Genomic DNA, 21,967 nt, shown 5'->3' on the forward strand with positions numbered 1-21,967 from the left:
GGGTGGACTCGGGCTGTTGACATAATGGAATAAAACAGTGAATTCATGACTGTGGGAGTTCTCAATTTAACTGATAAATGCAGACAGATGGGGAAGAACTTGGGAAATTATTTCATGTTAACAGTCACATTTTCACACTAGCTGCTTACCATCTGTTGTTACCTTCTAGAGCTGGACCAATAAATCGACCAAACTGATATATCCTCTGATATGAGGTCCTTGCAGATGTCAGTATTCACGTAAATGTCGACTGATAAGTAACAAGGCATTGCAGTACAGAGTGCCAAAGATACAGTATGTGTAAGATCATTCAGGAATAGTGTCTTCAATACATAGTTTGTTTACCAGAGAGCTCTGACATTTTTAAGTGTAAATATCCCACACAGCACAGATTCTTTAATACCCATTTCTTTATTTAGTTATTTATTGTATTTATGTTTAAAAGATAAAGTATAAAAGGATTAAAATTCTCAAATATTTACATGTATACATTGATACATTCAGATACCAATATGCAGTAACAATGCACGTGGGAGACACATACGCACAGAGATTCCTCGATTTATAGTTAGATAATTGGAGTTGCTATGAAACAGTGCAGATGTACTGCATGTTAAATTCATGGAAAAAATATTAAACGTCAGGCAGCTGTATAAATATGGGCTGCTGCAGTTACCAAATAGCACAAGGCTGTTTTTTTCTGAAGTGTTTCTGACTGTTTCCTAAATAAGGTATTCTTGATCTGTGCTAAATCCCCGGCTCAAAAATCTAGTAGGATGTTGAAGAAAATTTTCCATTTTAATCAAACTCAACAAATCATAAGCATTAGCATCTGTTCAATGGTCATGTTTCATGAAAAAAGCATATCAACCTGTATCAAAATGATGACATTTCATATTGAAGTCGCAACATTCAGCAAAAAATTTAAAACTGTAACCTTTATTATATTATGCAGCTTTACAGGCATTTTAGAGCTTTTGGAATTCAAGCTCTGCTGTTGTAGCAAACAAAGAACACTGAACCATCTCATCTGTGTCCTCTACTGTGGTGTCAACTACTTGTGTGATCAAAACACACACACACACACACACACACACACACCCACACACCCACACACACCATGGTGGTTGATTGAAATTCTATGGTGGAGGCATTATTACACGTTTGTAGCCCTCCCCTTTCCCAGCACTGCCTCCTATAACTAATGGCTCAGTCAGGCCAGTCATAACAAATATCCAGCAAGATTCGTCATAATTGTGTGTGCGCATGTGTGTTTGTGTGTGTACCAGTGTTTGTAATTGTGCAACCTCTCCCCCAGAATATATAGGGTCTTTAAGAAAGGGAAGGCAGCAAGGTGGGAAAGTAAGAAAACGGAATATATCGAGGATTCAAAGAATAAAAAGGGGGAGAAAAAAATAGAATGGAGGGAGAAATAGAGCAGGTAAACAAAGATATGAGATGGTATGTGTCCCTTTCACCTCTCTGGGAGTATTAGGACGTTATTGACTATCTTACAAATCAATCAGCATGACGGCTTTATGGCAGTATTATGATATTTGCGTGAGTGTGATTTAAAAATAAATAAATAAAAAAAAAACCTTCATCAGGTATTTAATTTACTGAATAAGCCAAAACTAGACATTCATATCTGGTTACTTCCTCCACAGTTTCTCAACTTTTTCCAGAAATTATACCATGCTATATATTGATACCACAATTTAAAATTACATATACTTTGCTAAAGATTTTTATCCATATTGCCCAACTGTAGAGACAAGCAGAGAAGAAGCAAGACAATAATAAGTACATGCATGTTCCTTTGCTTGTGTCCACAGCTTGCAGCATGTAAATGGTTCCTATTTAGCTGAGCAGATGAGTGTGCACCTTCACACACTTTCAAGTCTCTGCAACAGATTAATAGTTGACACTGAGACACTCCCTCAGCTTAGTGCACACATTAATGCAGATATTTAAGAAAGCCATTCCTTGTTTCCTCTTTATAATAGGCCCAAGTGTAATTTATTGCCCCTGCATTTTCAAATGTGTTTGCGTCTGCCTGCCTACAGTATGTACACACATGTTAAAGTAGAGGAATCGGAACAAACCTTGCCTTGCCGTAGCCACAACACACACCACTTGACATTTTACACGGCACACTTTAAGCTGCTCTTATAGGATTCATGTTTAGTATTTGCCACACATTAGCTTGACTCTGTGAAATGAAAGCTGTTGCCGCGCTGTGTTAAAAGGCCCTATCGGACATAGATACAGTTATGAATCTATAATATGAGCACTCAGAAAAGAGCCAACTACTTGACAGTAATATTGCGGCCTAAAGAGCCATTCCAGCAGGTAACAGTCCTCTTTGCTATCATCAGCTGTTGTTTCTTTCTTATTGGCCACTCACTGGGCCTTGCCTACACTCAACTATTTGATTTCCATCGTTCTTAACCGTCCACATAAATTATCAGGAGCATTAAAGCTGTCCTCGACCGCTTTAGACAGAAAAGGGGGCGTGAGAGAGTGAGAGCTGGATACAGACAGCGAGGGGAGGGAACGGGGGTGAGGAGAGAGAATAAACAAAGTAAGTGTTTTGCCTTCCATCAGTCTCCCGCAGTACTCAGCTTTATGAGTCCCTCACTCCAAATGCCTCAGCCAAGGCCCCCGCTGCTTGGCCATTGATTTTCATATTACACTCTTTTATGTATTTATTTATTTCATATATTTCTTTTTAAACATCATCGATGAGCCGCAGGAGGACAGACGGGGCCTCTGGCGATGTTAATTCTTAGTCGCAACCTCATCCTCCTCTCTGATGGCTTTAATGGAGGCTAAGGTGTCCCACGGGAACAAGCAAGCTCCCTGACATGGGGAGGAGAGGGAAGTGTGTGTGTGTGTGTGTGGGAGGGAGGGGGGTGGGAAGAGGGGGGAGATGAAGACAACAACGTTAGTGAGAATGGAGGTTTAGAGAAAAAGAGAGGCTTCTTTTGTCTGGTGTGACATAAAAATGCAAGAAAACCAGGCTATTGTGGGTAAAGGTACAGTATGTACAGGGTTTTAAAGGAGCTTTTACACTCAGATCGAGCTTCAGACACTTTCATTACCCTTTGCTCCAGACCCACAGGAGTTGTTTTGGGATGGAAGACCTTTGCTGAAGTAAGGTGTGTCACACTTTTGGGCTTCCTGACAACTCTGACACAATAAATATCTATAATCCCTGGCAACCTCCGGGACCCCTGTCAGCTCTGGACCTGTGAATCATTCAGGATATCCCCCCAAACTGTGATGGTACTGATTGCAGCTGTGTGTGTGTGTGTGTGTGTGTGTGGGTGTGTGTGTGCGGTGGGTGGGGGGTGTCACCCGGGCACCTGAAGGACACTCCCAGGAGGTGTGAAGGACAGGGAGTTTGGCGTCAGGCTAATTTGACCATTGGTAGCAGTGCTCACACGCTGAGTGGCAAGGTTACCTCTCCATGCTCAGAGAGGAGACCCAGATTCAATTAGGGCTGGCCCCGGTCAGCAGATCCTTTTAACACAGGGGGCCTTCCCAACGCATGCACACACACACACACACACACACACACACACACACACACACACACACACACACACACACACACACACACACACACACTGGCAGTTAACACACACCGCAAACATAGGGCAAACTCATGTGCATGCACAGGCCTTTACATACAATACATACAGATGTTTCCTTAAAGGCAGGGTTGGTAACTATTTCCAATATACACTCTTTTATATGTTGTTTGAAATGCCTCCTTGCCCCGCTGCATGTACTCTACCCCTCCCGTGTACGAGCCTGAGCTCAATGCACGTCGTCACTGCCGGAGTTACTGCAAGTCTACTCAGAGAAAACTCAGCAAAATTTGCCACGCCGCGGTTACTTGCAACCGCCCGCCTGCCCTGCTAAAAAGGCTAACCCCCAATTTCCACTGGATGCGGAACGGCGGCGGTGTCATTAGGTTTCCATTAAAGTCAATGTGTGTATTTCCACTGACCGCAAAACGGCTGCGTTCCGACTGCGTCCCAGCTCCGGCGGTCCGCAGCCTTCCGGAGCAGATACGCAGAGCTTCTATTTTTGCCGGACGCCGGAGAGCTCCGCAGCAATTCAGCACTCGGCAGATAGTGCAGGGCAGGAAGTCGGGCACTGAAACAAAATAAAACATCCGGTTAATTTTCAAAATAAAATACACCGTGCTCACGGCGGATCATATTTCCCTGCACTACACCTTAAAAACACAGCACAGAGTTGTTTCCCCTCTACTCCTCTGGATGGAAACAAACTGTTGTTGGTTTTGTGGTTCTATTCTACATGAATTCGCAAGATCTTGTGGGACCTCGTGACTACAGCTGTCAGTCATGGCCACAGCCGTGCCGCAACAAATCCGGACCTAGTGGGTATTGACGGACGGCGGAGCACGCAGCCGTTCCGCAGCGTGCCGGTCCGCAGACGTTCTGCATTCAGTGGAAATCCGGAGTAAGAAAAAAAAGGCTGAAACTGAAAAAGCAGCGATGCAGCGGTGCTCGTGTACGTGTGTTTGTGGGCCGGAGCCCCGAGGGCAGGGGGAGGGGTTAGACGGAGCCCTGAGAAGATGCTACTCTTAATTCTTGCTAGCTTTTCAAGATTACCAACCCTGCCTTTAAATGCACAAACAAGGGAAAGTTTTCACATTTTTCAAATCTATGTGATAATAATATAACTTTAATATTTAGACATAGCAGGCTGCCTATGTCAGGATGGTTTTAAGGTGCTGGAAGTAGATTTTCTCACCAGACTGCATGCAACAAAACTCAAAAACTGCATGGTAGTGTATGTTTTGGAACATACTTAGCAGTATGTTCTGCAAAATTAGTAATGAATGTTCTATAAAAGTGCTATAAGTTGGTTCTGTCTGGTGCCACAGAAGCTGCTCTGGTTACCGATGGGACCCAGTGATGGAGAGTCTTCCTCTCCTCCATCTTACTCCGATCTGTGTTCTGCTTTCTGATTAATGGCACCTGCTCATCATAATGCTATCTGCTGGAATCTGCATACCAATGATCCCAGTCGCTTATCGATTCACCCTTCATCTTCCCCACACACACACCCTGGAGACTGATCCACACAGTCATCCCCCCTCACTCTTTTTCTCCTTCCCCCCGACCACTGTCATTATAAAAGTCAGCAGCTGCTGTATGCATTGATCATAAATCATAATTGCTTGTCCATTTTTCCCCACTTGTTTAATGTTGCTGTCAGGGACAGTAGGGGGGAGAAAAGGAAGAGAGGGAGAAAGAAAACCTTGAGAAAGTTTACGGAGACAGAAAGATGAGATAGAGAAAAATAATTAAAGGAGAAATAGAGAGTAAGAGTTTGATAGTGGAGAGGATAGAAAGAATAGATCTAGTAAAGTTTAAGTTAAATACAGCTAGTGGCCATTAGAGGAGTTGCAGCTCTGGACGTCTGCATTAGCTTTTGTATTCAGCTGTAGTGGGCTCACTTTTTGAAAAACATGTTGAAAGTGTTTTTTTTTCTTTTAGCTTTATCAGATAACCCTCTGCCTCTGAAAGTGTTGTACTGCTCAGTCTGGAAGAATAACACACTTGTTTTGTGGAGTAGCCGACATGTCTGCCAATCAACTTGGCTAAGGCCTTGTTGGTTTAATTACACTAATGTTTCAAAATGACTGTAGCGATGATTTATTGATGTTAAATTCTTCACCTTTAAGTAGTATTTTTTATTTCCTGACAAAACATTTGTTGCTGAAAGACAGTGATGAAGCCATTGTGTGCAAATAATGTTTAATTAATGTTTTGTCCATTTTAAAATATATACCACTTAAATTATTGTTACTGTTGAGAATGACACCATTCTTATTAATAGTTATTAGAAAGATAGCACATAGAAATAGAGTGGGCTTGATTACCCACCATATACCAAGGACCATTGTCAGTTGGACTGGCATGGTATGAACGCATGAACTAGGGCTGTACAAAAAAAATCAATTCACATTCGATTTAAGCTCTACCGATTCAAAATCGATTCATAGAATTCCAAAAATCGATTCATTTTTTAAAATTTTTTTTTATTTGTATGTCTACTGCAATCACATGAGAAATAAAAAGTAACTACATTTACATACTGTGAATCTTTTTTTTTTTTTTGACATGCAGCAAAGGGCCACAGGTCGGAGTCGAACCCGGGCCCGCTGTGTCAAGGAGTAAACCTCTGCATATGGGCGCCCGCTCTACCAACTGAGCCATCCGGGCATCCGTGAATCGTTTTTTTTTTTTATCGAGAATAGTTTTTGAATCGAAAATCTATTTATTTATATATATATATATATTTTTTAATAATTATCTTTTTATTAGGAAATTTCACATCACAAGTACAAATGGAATTACAGTTGTTAACATCAGAATTGTACAGAACCAAAGGTTTTGTATCAATAGTTTCTTGTTCCAGATGTCCATTCCCTTTCGATAATATGTATACGTATATGTATAGAAAAGAAAAACATACAATTTAACTTTTTACATCCAGAGGGGTATAGAAGCAAAAAGTAAGTACATAAAATGAAAAAATAAATAGAAATGTCTGTAACAGTTTGGCATCGTTCAGTTGTGTTCACATCACTGAGGTACATTGGAAAACCCCCCAAAAAAGAAATCAGATAAAAAGTGGACGTTCCTTCAGCTCGTTACCTTGACGAAATCTGGTCTTAAAGTCTGATGAATTGCACTCATTTTTCCTAGTGTTTCATGAATACGTCTAACTTTAGGTTGCGAGAAAAATTAACCTTTTCCATAGTGTGTATATATATATATATATATATATATATATATATATATATATATATATATATCATCAAAAATCGATTTTGAATCGAATCTTGAGCCTAAAAATCAATATTGAATCGAATCTTGACATTTTCTGAATCATGCACCCCTAGCATGAACGTTTTTACAGTCCACGGGGACACCACACACACACACACACACACACACACACACACACACACACACACACACACACACACACACACACACACACACACACACATACACACACACTTTCTGCCTCTGATATGCCCTTGATCTCTCCACATAATGCTGGTGTAAACAGCTTGGGTTGAATGTTTGGAGTGTTCTTGTCTTGTCGTCCAAGGTTCGTGAAAGAAGAAAACAAACGAAACCACTTTCCAGAAATGAACACAACATCTGTGACAGTCCCTTTGTGTGCTCTCTGCAGATAAACTTAGTTACAGACAATGTTTCAATTGATCCTGGTTGGCCTCAGTCTGACTCTGAGTTGCCTGGACATTCCTGGAGAGCAATCTGAATGAAATAAACACAAATATTTACACAAGATCATCTCACAGTATTATTTTGATCTGTATAGAAATACAACAGACAGCAAATCAAGAATGTAGAAAGATATGAGCACACAGCTCATATCTTTCTACATTCTTGATTTGCTGTCTTTCTCTTTCATCCATCTTGCTTCCCATCATTTGTGTGGTAGAAATGATAGATTGGTGTGACTTAAATTCAGCAAAACTGCATTTGTACTAATAGATCAATCCCAATCCATGCTGCTCCTAAGCATATTGCTCCACCCCATTAGGGTGATACACTACACAGTGCTGGAGCTCTGCTGCTGCTGGTATTGTGCAAGCGGCGGCTTTATTGAGCACTCTGCTGACATCCAGCCCAGTATTTCTGCACCGCAAGGGGAAACTTTGGATGACATGTAAAAGCAGGGGTTCGGTGCGACATGCCTCCGTAATGGGATGGGAACAGGGGTGCACAAGAGAGGGGGGTGGGGTAGCTAACTGTAGGTATTGGGGGAGAGTGGTGGGAGGGGAAAGAGTGTCTCTTCCAGGCTGCTTCCAAAGCAAATGGAAGACAATCCAATTTCCTGTGATTCCATCAAGCCTCCGTCCTGGATGAAAGGGCATTAGGGAACGCTGAGAGGACAGGCTGCTGACCCCTCACATGAACATGCAAGAAGCATGTATGCCACACTCACACATACAAACATGCATGTGTACAGGCAACATACGGTATAACAGTATTTTTGTTTTGCTTCCAGACTCACTGCACTTTAAGGCATATTTTCTTTCTCATTCATACTTTTGTGTGTGTGCTTGTTGAATAACTAACTGCAGATTAGCGCTTGGTGCAGATTAGGGCTTAAATCCCTTACACTTTAATTATAACTATGTATTTATGTGCATCAAGGTCTTTCACTTGGCCCCGGCTGTAAACATCTGTCACTGCGCCATTGTGCCGTGTGTGTGTGTGTGTATGTATTTTAGTGCCTGGACAGTACAATTTTACCTTCACACCATTTAATCTAAATTTGTCAATTTTAGTTCAGCTCTCTCTCTCTCTCTCTCTATCTCTCTATAAACATCATTGTGAGAGACAGACACAATGTCCTCAGTACATCACAGGTTGCGATTTGACTTGCAGACAGACAGCATTGTTGTCTTGGGTTAACTACGGCACGCTTTCCACGCTGGTGGCGATTTGCATCTGTGCTCTGTGATCCACCCAGAGGGAATAGAAAGCTCTAATCCAATCAGCAAGTCCCTGAAGTGCTGCCCCTGAGAGAGCGACACACACACAACAATAGGATCACTCTGCACTGTGCCCAGCTAGAGAGGGAAGACAGGAAAGTGACGAAGAAGGAAAGGAAAAGGATAAAGATTGAAGAGGAGACTGAATGGAAAAGAGAGAGAAAGGTGGATGTGGTAATGAAAAGAGAGAGAAGAGGAAAGAGAGGAGTGACTGGAAAAAGAGAGAGGCGACGGTGGGCAAGGTAATGAAAGAAAAGAGACGAGGTAGGTCAGAAGAAGAAGAGAAGGAAGAATTGGAGGAGAGTGGAGAAAGGACATGGAAGTAACCAAAAACGGGAAGGTGCAGGAGAGGATCTGCTGTTTGAAGGGCAAAGGTGGAAAGACTAATGAATAATTTCACCATAACAGTTTTAGTAATTTGGAGGTATTTTCACTGCAGTGACATTTTATGGTACAGAAGGAAATGTCACTGCGCCGCCTGCTGGCTTTTAATCTGTCTCTGAGCATTTGATACCATTGTGCTTAGCTCAACGACTGCTCTTGTTCTGAGACTGAGGGCAACAGTTTGACCATTTATCCTCATTATGAGGTGCAAAGGCAGGCTGGAACAGTGATTAAGAACGGAATGTCCTGTTGATGATGCCAGTCATATATTGTGCCTTATTATACCTGCGCGCGCACACACACACACACACACACACACACACACACACACACACACATTTCCCCATCCCTGTCCCCAATCCACAGTTATAACAAGAAATATATCTCTACCATTGGCCCCTTGACCCCAAGTATCATTTTTACCGCACACCCACATTTCCGCATGCACACAGACACACTCACACACATGCATGCAAGAGACCACCACTGATTTTCTGGTCACCCCCTGACACTCTTCTCTACATTGACCCTGAGCTGTTGTGTAAAGTAGTTCTTCTAGGCTTAATCACATGAAAAGACTAAAACCAACAAGTATTTTCTGCCTATCCAAAGCCTGATCACGTATTCCTCTGTGCCATTGAGCTCTATTGTTGTCATCTAAAACACATAAACACATACACTGTTGCACAGGCTGACATGTTCTTTAATTGCCATAAAGGATTTTACGATGTACATATTCAAGCAATTCAGTTAATTCAAATAAAGCTATACACTGTTTGTTTCAGCTTTCACTTGTTAACGAACTGCTACAGATATGTAACACAACAAATGTTACTAAGTTTGTCTTTAATAAAGCACAAACACTACCCACGCTACGGGATAATGTGGAGGCTTTCCTGTTCCTCCCATTCTGCCCAAACTACATACAGCTTAATACATTGTTGTTTGTTGACAATAAAAAAAAATGAAATCACCAGCTTTAATCTTTAAGACTCTCTAAGCCCTTACATCTAGTTTCTTGGACTGGCATGAACATGTATCAGGAGCCGCTGACATGGGGTTGAGATGTAGGGTTGGGGCTAACACTGGTCTGGTGTTTGGAGGATAGATACGTAATGCTGGAGGCGCCGCCACAGTAATATGTTGAGTTTCAGTAGCTTATTGGTTCAGGTTGATCAGAACTGCAAGTCACCTGCAAGTTGAAAGATTTGATTTGCAGGTCCCATGTTCCTCAAATCAATATCTCATCATCTCATAATTCACCTTTGGTACAATGAAAACTAGGCATCTTTTGTCCACAGCCAACAAGTAGGAGGTGATTGGTATTCTAGTAGCTGAAAGTTTTCGTGTTGACTCTGTTTAAGCAAAGTCATTTCTCTCACACCAAATGCTCACAATATATATTTTGCCACAGTAAGACTTTTTTTTGTCTTACAGGATAATGAAGGACAGACAGCGCTACATTATGGTAAGAAGGCCTCTCTTGTTAATCTCTATAGTACAAAATGTTTTTTTAAGTGTATTTATGTCTGTTTGTAAATGGTGAAAATCTCTTTTTGGATCTATCGTACACTGACATCATTATGTTTTGTGTGCACGCTCTTTATATGAAGCAGCTTGTTTTCCGCTCTTTGCCAACATTTGTCTCAAATTTGACAATGCTCTCTCCTCCGTTCCTCATCTTTATTTTCTACAGTTGTTTTTCCACCCAGATTCTCTTATTCCTGTGTGTGTGTGTGTGTGTGTGTGTGTGTGTGTGTCTGTGTCCTTTGGTATGTATGTGAGCATGTGTGGATGTCTGGTTTTGTTCTGCGTGTGTGTAATAACCGGCAGGCCTCCCAGAGGAAATCAGCAGTGGTCCTTAGACTCCCCTGACCCTCTCATGCCCCAACACACATGTCCCTGAGGGGCGTTTCCCCTGTCCTCTGAGTGTGTGCATGTGTGTGGCGTCACCATCTGTCCCCCAGCTTTGTGGCATTGATGTGGGCATGTTGCATTGCCCACCGTAGATCTGCACACACAAACACACTCAGCAGAGGAAGCCCCGAGGATGGGGCATAAAAAGATGACTAATAAACATAAGCGATGAACTCCAAGAGACAAATAGCAGAGAATGAAAATTCATTCCCACCTCTCTTTGCACAGGGCCACAGTGGCTGGCAAGTGATTAATTGAGGGTTTACTGCTCACCATAAATTGTTCTCCTCCTCTACGGCTCCCCTGAGGCCCAGCTACTTTTTACAGCTCAAGGCCCAGGCGAGACACCCGCCACACGCGCACACACACCCCCACACACACACACACACACACACACACACACACACACACACACACACACACACACCGCTGGCTAAATAAAATACTGTTTAGAGCAACAAAAGGAGGACTGCAAGCGTGGCTGGAAAAAATAAGCCAAGCTTTGTTAGTCTGATTTGGCTGAAAAATAAGTGGTTCTTGTAGTGTTTGATAATCACACACCTCATGCAATTCATAGACACAACCTGCGCATGCACATGCATTTGCTTACACACTCACATGCATTCCGATGTATCATCATATCTCATGCACACACACTCCTGCCAGCCAGCCCACCAGCCACCCCTGGGCTGGAGGTTGAAAGGCCTGGCTGTCAATCACTGTGGTTGCTGACATCAGCGATCATGGCACAGCACCGAGTCCGCTCTTTAAGAGGAGCGAGCGATTGACACCGACAGAGAAGAGCACTCAGAACAAGAGAGGAAGAGAGAGGAGATGGGGGGGCGAGGTGCCAGAGGGGCGAGAGGTGCATCAGGAAAGCAGGGACCTGCTAACTGGGTTAAGAAAGTGCAAGCCTCCCCCACTTCCTCCCCCTTATACAGAGAGAGAAGACCCTTTTAGTGGGGCACAAATTGCCAATGGGGCAGAAATGAAGTGTTTGAGAGAACCACAGGTCCAGGCCGGTGTCAGTGCTGGGCCTGCAGATGGGCTTTTCATTAACTGCAGCACTGTACATACTGTACTAAACTACAGTACGTAGAAGAAAGGGATGAAGCAAATTTACTCAAACCTCTGGTTCACACCAGCATAACAGTCTGTTATGAGCTGCACATTTGTCCAGGTTAATAATATTTGACAGTGTAACCACACTCCTCTGCTAAATACACCACCGTTGTTTAAACCAGACTTTACAGCAACTCTGCGAGGCTGTGCTTAGGCACTGCGGTGCTTTGAGCAAAATGCTAACATCAGCATGCTAACTTGCTCAATGCTAACGATGTTTACATGTTGATGTTTAGCAGGTATAACATTTACCATGTTCACCATCTTAGCTTGTTGTGTTAGCATGCTAACATTTTCTAATTAGCACTAAACATAAAGTGCAGCTGAGGCTGATGGTAATGTCATTAGTTTTGCAGTAATTTGGTCATAAACCAAAGTACTGGACACAATGAATTTTGACCTGATTGTGGCGCTAGACTAGCCAGTATATTGCCAAAGTCACTAGGATTCATCCTCAGGGGAACACGAATATCCGTACCAAATGTCTTGGCAATCCATCCATAGTTGTTAGATAGATATTTCTGTCTGGACCAAAGGGGTTGACTGACCTACAGGGCGACGTAGCCATCCATACAGCCTTGCAGCTGCTAGCATGGCCAAAAAGCTAAATGCCTAGCAGAACATTTGCATAAATGCTTTTTGTTTTCTAGTTCTTTTATTGCTCTTCTTTGCTGTTTTCTTCTTATAATTACTCCATTATGTTATTATTTTTTCTTCGTAGCATCAGCGTGCGAGTTTGCTGACATCGTGGAGCTCCTGCTGAACGCTGGAGCCGACCCGTTTATCAAAGACATGGAGGGCTCTCTCCCTGAGGAGGTCACTGAATCCAGTGCCATCTCCTCTCTCCTGTGTCACTACACGGCTCCAAAAGGCTAGCTCACCCACCTGCCAACACCCTGGTCCTCGCCCCCGTCCTTGTCTTATCCCCACTCCACTCATTCGACCATTCTCCTCCTCATCCCTCCTTCATCCCTGAAGATACTCTGTGCTTACCCAGCAGTTAGTAGACCAGGATTACAAGTTTTATTTGATTTGATTTTCAAATACTTGAGGTGAGTTTGGTTATGTTGGCTTAGCTCTGTGGAACTACAGGGTGTAAACATTAGCCCTTCCATTTGATGAGTGTCAAATGAAGCAAACCACATGTAATTTCAATCATCCAAATAATGTATATTGACTTTATATGCCCAGTAGGATTGGGTGATATGACTTATACTGTGAGTACTGCTGGAGATTTTGCTATACTGAGGTTGTTATATCTTAAATATCTTTTGCTGTATTCGACCAATGCAGGCAGTGTTGCAAATCAATAAGCAGGACTGCTTATTGACAATATTGGAATGACAGGGTTTGTGCATCAATGTGGTGAAGTATCTGTATTTGTCAGGTATTTAAGTCACTGGACGAACCAAAAAAAGACATTCCCATCCACTTATTTAAACTATAAACAGTAAAATATTTCAGAAAGTTCATACTGTAATAAAAGATTTGATACATATCACCCACTCCTACTGCCCAGGTCTGACTATCAGCCAGGCCTTTTAGTCTGGGTCAGCACTCTCTGACCATTTGTTCATGATTCAGTTGTTACGTTCAAGGAATGCTTTGATCATTTGTCATTTATCACATTAAAGTCTTCAACAAATACTTTCCCTCTGACTGCTCATTAGATAACTTAACATCAGATGACAGTGTGACATGCTCTGTCGTATTCTAACATTCATAGTACAAACAGACACAGCAGTTTACTGTATACTGCTGCAGCCCTTGTACTGTATGAGTAAAACCTAAACTCATATCAAACATGAGTTTGAAAAAACATGTCATGCAAGAAAGCGTTGGGGGGGGGGGAATCTCACAAAAGATACCCTCTACCATGCCCAGCTGCCCTGAAGGTAGCGAGATTAAAATAAACATGAAAAATATATAATTACATCATCACCAACAACAACATGACCGTGCTCAAAGTCCAACCAAGTGGTATGCTGCAATACACACGAGCACTGATACAAGTCCACTGAGATCCCATTTATTTGGCCTGTCTGTGTTTAAGTGCTGTCAAACTAATGATAACACATGGTTGGAAACCATACTGCCAATTAACTGTGGCACAATTAAACACTACAGTATAAATGGAAATACTTATTTTGCAGTCCTGACACAGCTCACTATTGTTTAAATCCACACCCCACCCAACTGGCCCATATTCATCATCCAATACAGCATATGCACAACATACTGTTCATACAACACTGGACTCTGCAACCTACCTCTGTAGTATTACGTCATATAGGAGAGATGTGGATGTTCTCCAAACATAACCAACACATGGTCTGAATCCAAATCTGCTTTACTCGTCCTCAAGCCCCCTCTAATCAGCACATTTTTTCTGCCTCAGCTCAAACACACACACACACACACACACACACACACACACACACACACACTCAACCAGATGAGAATACACTAAATCTGGATCCTGCATCTTAACTACAGTTTCATGAAGATGCAAATGTACATTTTGTACACAACAGTGGGGACAAAGCTTAATCCTTTACTCTCTAACACCCTCCCTTGCTCCACGCCTGGCCTCATCCCCCCATGTTTTACTTAACTGGAAATCTGCTTCGACACAAGGCGTTAGATAACCCCTCAACATGTCCGGTTGCAGCCTGTCAGTCACTCACAGATCTATGGCAGCAGTAGATGGTCTACCAGGCATTGGTAGTCATTGCCAGGGGCACCACTTCAAATTCAATTTTTGTCTTGACAGCTGTTGTACAGTGCCTGTAGTGAATTCAGATGCAAGTGAGCTGTGCTATACATGAGGTGAATTAAAATGTCTCCATATGATGTCTGTATATGCATCCATGTCCTGTCCTTCACAAATCACATGGGAGAAGAGAGCCTGGACTATTCTTTTTCAAAAGTGTCATCCTTCACTTTTGCAAACTCTAGCCACAGAGTCTGCCTCACCTCTCATGAATTTTGAGGAGGAACCCAACATGAGTTGAGAGGAAACCTTTTGAGTATTCAACCTGAGTCTGAGACATGATGTGCTACAATCCCACAAAGAGACGACCAGTGACCATATTGTTGTTATGAATTCCATCCACATCCAGCCATTAGGCTGTTGGTGTATTTCTAAAGCCTGTTTGGGGCCCATTGTTGTCTCCTTGTTGATTCCTAAACCCCGTTATACTGGCTAGAGGTAAGAGAGGGTGACGGCAGTCGAGCTTCCCCCCCAGCTCGTCTGCAAGACTCTGACACTAAGCCCATTATGCTTCCATTATGGGGCTTCAATTTTCCTCTGAGTTCTATACTTTTGACACTGCAGCTCCCTCCCTCTCCAAACCGCAGACTCACACACCCGTCCAGGCCCAAGATTGTTCAGTCGTTCTGAATATTTATACATTTTTCCGAGGTGAAAAGTAATAAACTAAATTTTCTCAAGTAGTAAACTTAAGTACAATTTTGAAGTACCGGTACTTTGCTTGAGTGCTTTGATTTTGTGCAACTTTATACTCTACTGCACTATGTTTTGGAAGAAAATTCAGAGGGGCTTTTTATTCCCTAACAATTCTTTATGGTGTCCCCAAGGGGCAGCCCCATGTTGAATAGTAGGCATTTTGTTTTTGTAAATATTCAATTAATTATCTAATTATGAGATGATGACTTGACATGTTTCGTGACGTACTGTCTATAAATACTGCCACATTTACCTGAAAAAGCCCAAGTTACATCCTTATTAAACAAAAGAAGGGCAGGGAATGGTTATGGTTATGATCAGGGATTTTTTCAGTGTTATATTTTGCGCATGTAAACACCATATCCTGGTTTCAAAAACCACACTAAACCCTTATCCCAGTTTTGAGAAACCTGGATATGCTAGCTGGAGTGCTCCAGTAGTAGACAGTGACATGTAAACACCTTATCCAGGTTTCTGATCATTCTCTGCCGTGTGTGCAGGTGCCACTTTAACTCAAGTTACATAAGTAGTTAGTCACTAAAAGAAGACATATAATGGTAAATGATGTAATTTAATGATGATCAACAAGCTGAAGTAAGGGGAAAGTATGACCTCAGTAATGCAATGTAGATCATAAATTGTATTGTCACTCTTGTTTTCCATTACCAGTGATCAGATGGAGACTCTAAATCCGAGTCCAGACAGCGAGACACCAAAATGTGTTCATTTTGAACTGTTGAGGTGTCTCAGTTGGTGACATGTTGAGAAATCAAGACACGTGCAGATAGATCAGAAACTTGGTTACTGTCAGAATAATGTGTTCAGGGATATGAATAACCAGGTTTCATGTAAACAGCATATCCCCAATATTGATCAATACCTGAATAAGACTCATAACTGCGATACTAATGTGCATGTAAATATTAATTCAGACACCACAGTGAGGGTATTTTGTCCTGTTTGTGATGGACGTATTTTTTGGTGGGAACCTGGGATGTATTTGTAGATGTGTGTTCCTCCAGGGGGACTTTTCCATCTCTACTCTTTACCACTTTCATCACTCCCCTTTTCATCTTTCTCTCACACATCTTTTCTCTCACACTGTCCACTCTCTTCTTTTACCTCACTCCTTTCTCTTTGTAAAGCAATACCATGTTGTTGCTTTGGCCAGCTCTTAATGCAACTCCTTTACCCCCCACACCCTCAACCCTTCCCCCCCCCATCTTTTATGCTACGCTGCAGCACCCCCACACCCACCCTGAGCAGCGTGGCTGGGAACCCAACAGTAAGCAGAAATCCCTCTGCTGCTGAAACACTTCCCACTAATATTAGGCTCATGTACTGGTGCCCAGGACTCTGTGTGTGTGTGTGTGTGTGTGTGTGTGTGTGTGTGTGTGTGTCTCTGAGGCTCAGCTCTAAAGCTTTATGTGTAGTTTATGGTGATGAACAAGCGTTTCTGCTATCCACCGACACCGAGGACCTGAGCTTTCAGACTAACAGTAAAGAGTCTTTTTACACTCTCTCACAGCATCTGTGTCCAATACGGACATGAAAACCTCCAGAGAACTATTCTAGAGGCTGAGGCCTCCAATACAGCAAACATATTATCATCACTACAGTATTTATCATGGTTTCCTCCTCCTTTGGTTGCCTGTCTTCTATCTGATACATGCAGCAGGATAATTATTGAGTGGGAAAATGCCCAGTTTCACATTACAACAGCATTGAGCTCACAACCTTGAGGGTGTCATTGAGAGGCCTCTGCTTGACTCCAGCCCCTCTTTAAGACTCACTCCGTCATCCTGCAGATCATTGTTCACTGCAGATCATTGTTCACTGCAGGCCCGATGGAGTCGTTTGGGGAGAAAAATGCCCTGTCTTGATGCTGCGAGATTGACTTTCAGGCCAAAACAAATCCTATCTATTTTGCATGTTAATTTATTCCCTTTTGCTTCAGACGGAGAAAAAAAAACTGTTTCCTTCAGGAAGTTTGTAATAAAAGCCTTGCGATCGATGATAATGGCATTTGTGCTTGTGTTTGTCATCTTCGCAAAAGCAACAGTGGTGGAGTTTCCACAGATTTATTTGTATACTAGTGCTGTAAGTGGCGTGTAAATTATCCTAACTGTCTGTGTGGCTTTTTATCTTTGTAAGGCCATACTATTAGAGCCTATCCATTAATGCCCATAGCCCAGCCAATCAATGCTTAAATAAAAATCAGCTCAATTTGTGGTGTTTTATGCAAACGTGCAAACTCCAACCAGGCTGACTCTTTGCTTTTTGTTTTTTTAATGTAACAGGAATAGCTAAAACACAAAGGAATCGATAACACTTAAGTTTGGGTTAGGTTGGCCTGCTCTCAGACGAGTGCTGCACATTTCTGCATACAAATGAGTTTCATACAGATGTACACTGTGGTGTAATTTCATTATAATTCTATACATAGTTAGCCAACACCATAGTTACAGGGAATTAATCCACTGTAACCTGAGAGGTTTAAGAAATGCAGCAACAGCTACTAAGAAAGCAAAGGCTAAGCAGCCACACACGTATAAGGTCAGGGCCATTGCAAATGAGGACATTGTGCTCATGTCCTCCGAAGGAGTTATGATGGTTGTTTTTTTAGAAAGATGGCGGGAAGTGAGGGGAGAGAGAGATTGGAACAATGTGCAACAAAAGCCCCCAACTGGATGCAAACCAGTAACATTGTGGTTCATGGTCGATACCTTAAGGTCTCCTCCTATTCCACCAGTTCGACAGTATTGTTTTTTTTTAAGGTGGTTTTAAGATATTTTTAGCGAAGCTAGCGGTTTGTCTTTAGGGATGGCGATGCCAGTCTGTTGGTCGGTCAGCCCACCACTTTAGTACAGACTGAAATATTTCAACAACTATTTGATGGATTGCCATGAAATCTGGTACAGATATTCATATTCTCCTTTGGGAAAATTGTACTAACTTCAGTGATATCTAATTTTTTTCATGTAGCCCCATCATTAGGTCAAAATTTCAATTTGTATGATACTTGGGTTTTAAGAATCTGCAAAACTATTCCCATTACCTTTGTGTTCAGTGCTAATTAGCAAAGGTTAGCATGCTAACATACTAAAATGAGATGCTGAATATAGTACAGTATGCCTGCATGCTAGCATTGTCATTGTGAGAATGTTAGCATGCTGATGTTAGCATTTAACTTAAGTACAGCCTCACAGAGCCGCTAGTGTGGCTGTAGATATTATCAAAATATTACTTTTTTTAAAACAAAAAACATTTAAAGTATTTAGTATTCCTCCACCAGAATTACAAAAAATGCAGGAGCAGTGGAAGGCTTTGAAACAGACCATCTATAATGGAGATGAAAATTATAGAAAACATGTTAGTCATAAAAATTCCCTCAGGGTGTATGTTGGACTTATGGCCTCAATGTTTGAAAATCCTGGCTACAGCTACATTATAGTCTTTTTAGCAACTTGACATATTGACAAACAAGCTAACTGCCGGCATATGGGCCATATTCCCTCTTTGCCTGACCACAAAGCATATTTTCCCATATTTCACAAAGCACTCTACAATTAGTTAACAGCACAGGGATTAAGGATAGATTTGACAGTGCAGCGCCGCAATCTGCTGCTGTGTCTCTTTAGCACTGAGAGGATCAGTGAGCCAGCGAGGCATCTGTTTCTCCACTTGTTTTATTTTTTTCTCTCTTTCTTCTCTCTCTTCATGTATCTTTCTTGTCACCCCCACCCCGAGAGCGAGAGAGGAAAACAGCATCAATCACTGTTAACTGACTGACCACTGTCTGTTGGTGGTACTAAATGGATCTCTACAATTGAATAGAGGCCTAAGTGTGTGGTAAATGCTCTCAATGGGTAAATTAATTTGCGGGTTAACTCGCTCTAAGAGCGTTTAGATAAGGCAAAAATAATAAAAACACCTAAAGCAGATATTTTTCTTTTGATATATTGAAAACAAAGTTCAGCTGAAAATCTTAACTCGCACATTCATCACCACAGGCCTGGTCTATTAAAGAGAAATGCACTCGGGGGTAACCCAAAGACAATTCAGCTTTATTTTCCTCGTATAGATTTGACTGTACACGGTTCATACCATTACACAGAAGGCATAAATGAATAAATTCAGTGCTCTCTTTTACATCTTTTTCAAAGACACATGGCAATAATAAATAGCGTTCATTAAACAAGACGATCAACACGTTTTCAAACTGTACAAAATTTACAACAATTAAGATGCAAACTTCTGAGGCAACACAGAATAGACAAAACTGTAGTAGTAATGTGTTTGTGTATGGTTTTAACTACACATTTAGATTGTAGCCCGCAAATTACACTGAAAATAGTTTGTACATATGAAGTACAAATGAAACACCTAGTGGGTATCTACTGGTATGTACAAGGGGAGAATACTGGGAGTAATGGATAACAAATTAGAAATGTATTATACTGCAAGTACTTAGCTTGTTCATGAAAAACTAATGTTTTGTTCCCCAGAAACAATAATGTACACTACACTTCATATTTTAAACTCTTTAACATTGCTATTTTCCAGTTATCTATTGAAGTATATCATACTTTTAAAATCAATTATACCACAACTAATGTCATTGAAATATTCCCTAAGCTATTGTCATCTTCCCCTGTACTTATATTTTAATGCCGGTATAGCCATACGGTAAGTAAACATTAAAACCATGTATTTACTAGATGATTATGCTGAAATTTGCGGGCTGTAATCCAAAGTGTTACCCGATTTACTTAATGGTGTCACTTTCGGTTTGTTGATTTGCTTTCTGGCTCTTAAACAGGATGCTCTTGTAAAAAAAGAACTTGGCATTTTTTCACGAAAAGGTGACCACACAGATAAGAACTGATTTCTTTTTCTTCAATTGACAAAACAGAAATAGGAGTAGGGATGTGTTTTTAAGCAAACCTTCCCCCAGATTAAAACTTTGTTTTGACATGCTCAACAGGTCAAATCAAATTTTTAGAAGAAAGTTTGAATTTTAAGGGAATTAGAATTAGTCTTCTATTTCATTTGTCGTGGGGCCTGAACTGTACAGTAATAAACATATCAGCCTAGCGGTCATGCCAGCACTGAAGCGACAGTAGGGTATCTGCCCTGATTGTGGGGGGCTCTGTGGTAATCCCTATGACATGGAGGCCAGGCAGAGGGAGAACAGATTGACAACACATCTGGGGTCAGTAAGTAGGTTGATAGCAGGCAAAGCTAGAGCTCTGCTGGACTGAGTAGATTACCGAAGAGAAGCCTGGATCAGACTGAGGAAACAGAAGAGCCAACACAAAGGGACTTTTTATCTGTGTTCCTGGTAATACTTGTTGGTGTTTTGAATGTTTTGTATTTGCCTAACCATCTAATTTGGTCACTAATATCTGCAAAAGAATCTGCATGTCTTATAAATGGATATCTACTTGTCTTACGTCTGTGCATTCAAAGAAATGAATTAATAATTTAGATGTGTGATATATTACTAGAATGGTTAAGAGTTGAATCTCTCCAAAACACAAGTTTTCTTGACTGTCCTCCAACACATAAGCTTTGATGCCTGGTGAGTCTGGAAACAGATAATTTAATACTGACAGACGTTCGCTCTCAGACAGCTTTTACACAGACAAGAACAAGTCAAGCACCTATAAATATAGAAGAGAGGCCTGCTGTGTAGTAAACAGTGTTCGCCCTCATTCAAACAGAGGAGATGTCAGTTTCTACGGACAGACGGACGGGCAGACAGACCAACCGCCATCTACTTCCTAATAACTTGTAAGCTTCAGCAATACATTAAAAAACATCAGCATGGTTCAAAATTCACACTTGTGCCACTGTTCTTGTAAATTTCTCTCCCAATGAAACACTGTGTTTTTGCCTTGTGCATATGTCTCTCCTCTTTCTCTCTCTTCCTCTTTCTGCATTCCTGTCCATATGTGTAGAAAAAGAAGAGGAGAGTAAAGTGCATTGCCAATCTAACAGGCTTTGATATGGCCCGACAGCAGTCCTACTCATTATGAATCAGAAGCATGCAGGTGCCTCCTGGGTCTCATAGGGACTTTGATCTAGAATGTAGCCCTATTGTTGTAGCTGTTAGACAGGGATGGTTTATTTTGGGGGGCAATATTACCTTCCCTGTGAGCATTAATCCACCGACATTCAGTCTCATTCTCGGAGTGTAAGAACAAAATAAAGTCAGGTGATACCAAAAATTGTATGATACAGTGTTGAGATTGAACGTTCAGTGGCGTGGAGGTGTTCGTCACACTTTGTTCTGACTACACATCTCGACCCGGTTGTTACCTCACCATTACGACTTCTGAGGGACAGAGAGTCACACTTCTTCTCTCTTCCTTCTCCTCTTCACCCAAATCCACAAAACATACCAGTCTTGGAGGGTGATAGAAAGAAATGTAAAAAGCCTTGTGAAAGTCTGTTTTGTCGTACCCCCACAGCGCCGTGATCTAGAT

General features: G+C 41.6%; 1 protein-coding gene across 1 annotated transcript in view; it reads left to right on the top strand.

Annotated features, from left to right (window-relative positions):
• The window catches only part of acbd6 (acyl-CoA binding domain containing 6), a 39,092-nt gene extending 25,438 nt beyond the window's left edge, over positions 1 to 13,654 (top strand). The window contains exons 7-8 of the mRNA XM_078258984.1: positions 10,406 to 10,436; positions 12,729 to 13,654. Coding sequence (XP_078115110.1) covers positions 10,406 to 10,436; positions 12,729 to 12,883 — 186 coding nt within the window. The 3' untranslated portion in view covers positions 12,884 to 13,654. The remainder of the gene's footprint in view (positions 1 to 10,405; positions 10,437 to 12,728) is intronic.
• The last annotated feature ends 8,313 nt before the right edge of the window (positions 13,655 to 21,967 follow it).

The sequence above is a fragment of the Sander vitreus genome, chromosome 9 (assembly GCF_031162955.1).
Source record: "Sander vitreus isolate 19-12246 chromosome 9, sanVit1, whole genome shotgun sequence".
Lineage (NCBI taxonomy): Eukaryota > Metazoa > Chordata > Actinopteri > Perciformes > Percidae > Sander > Sander vitreus.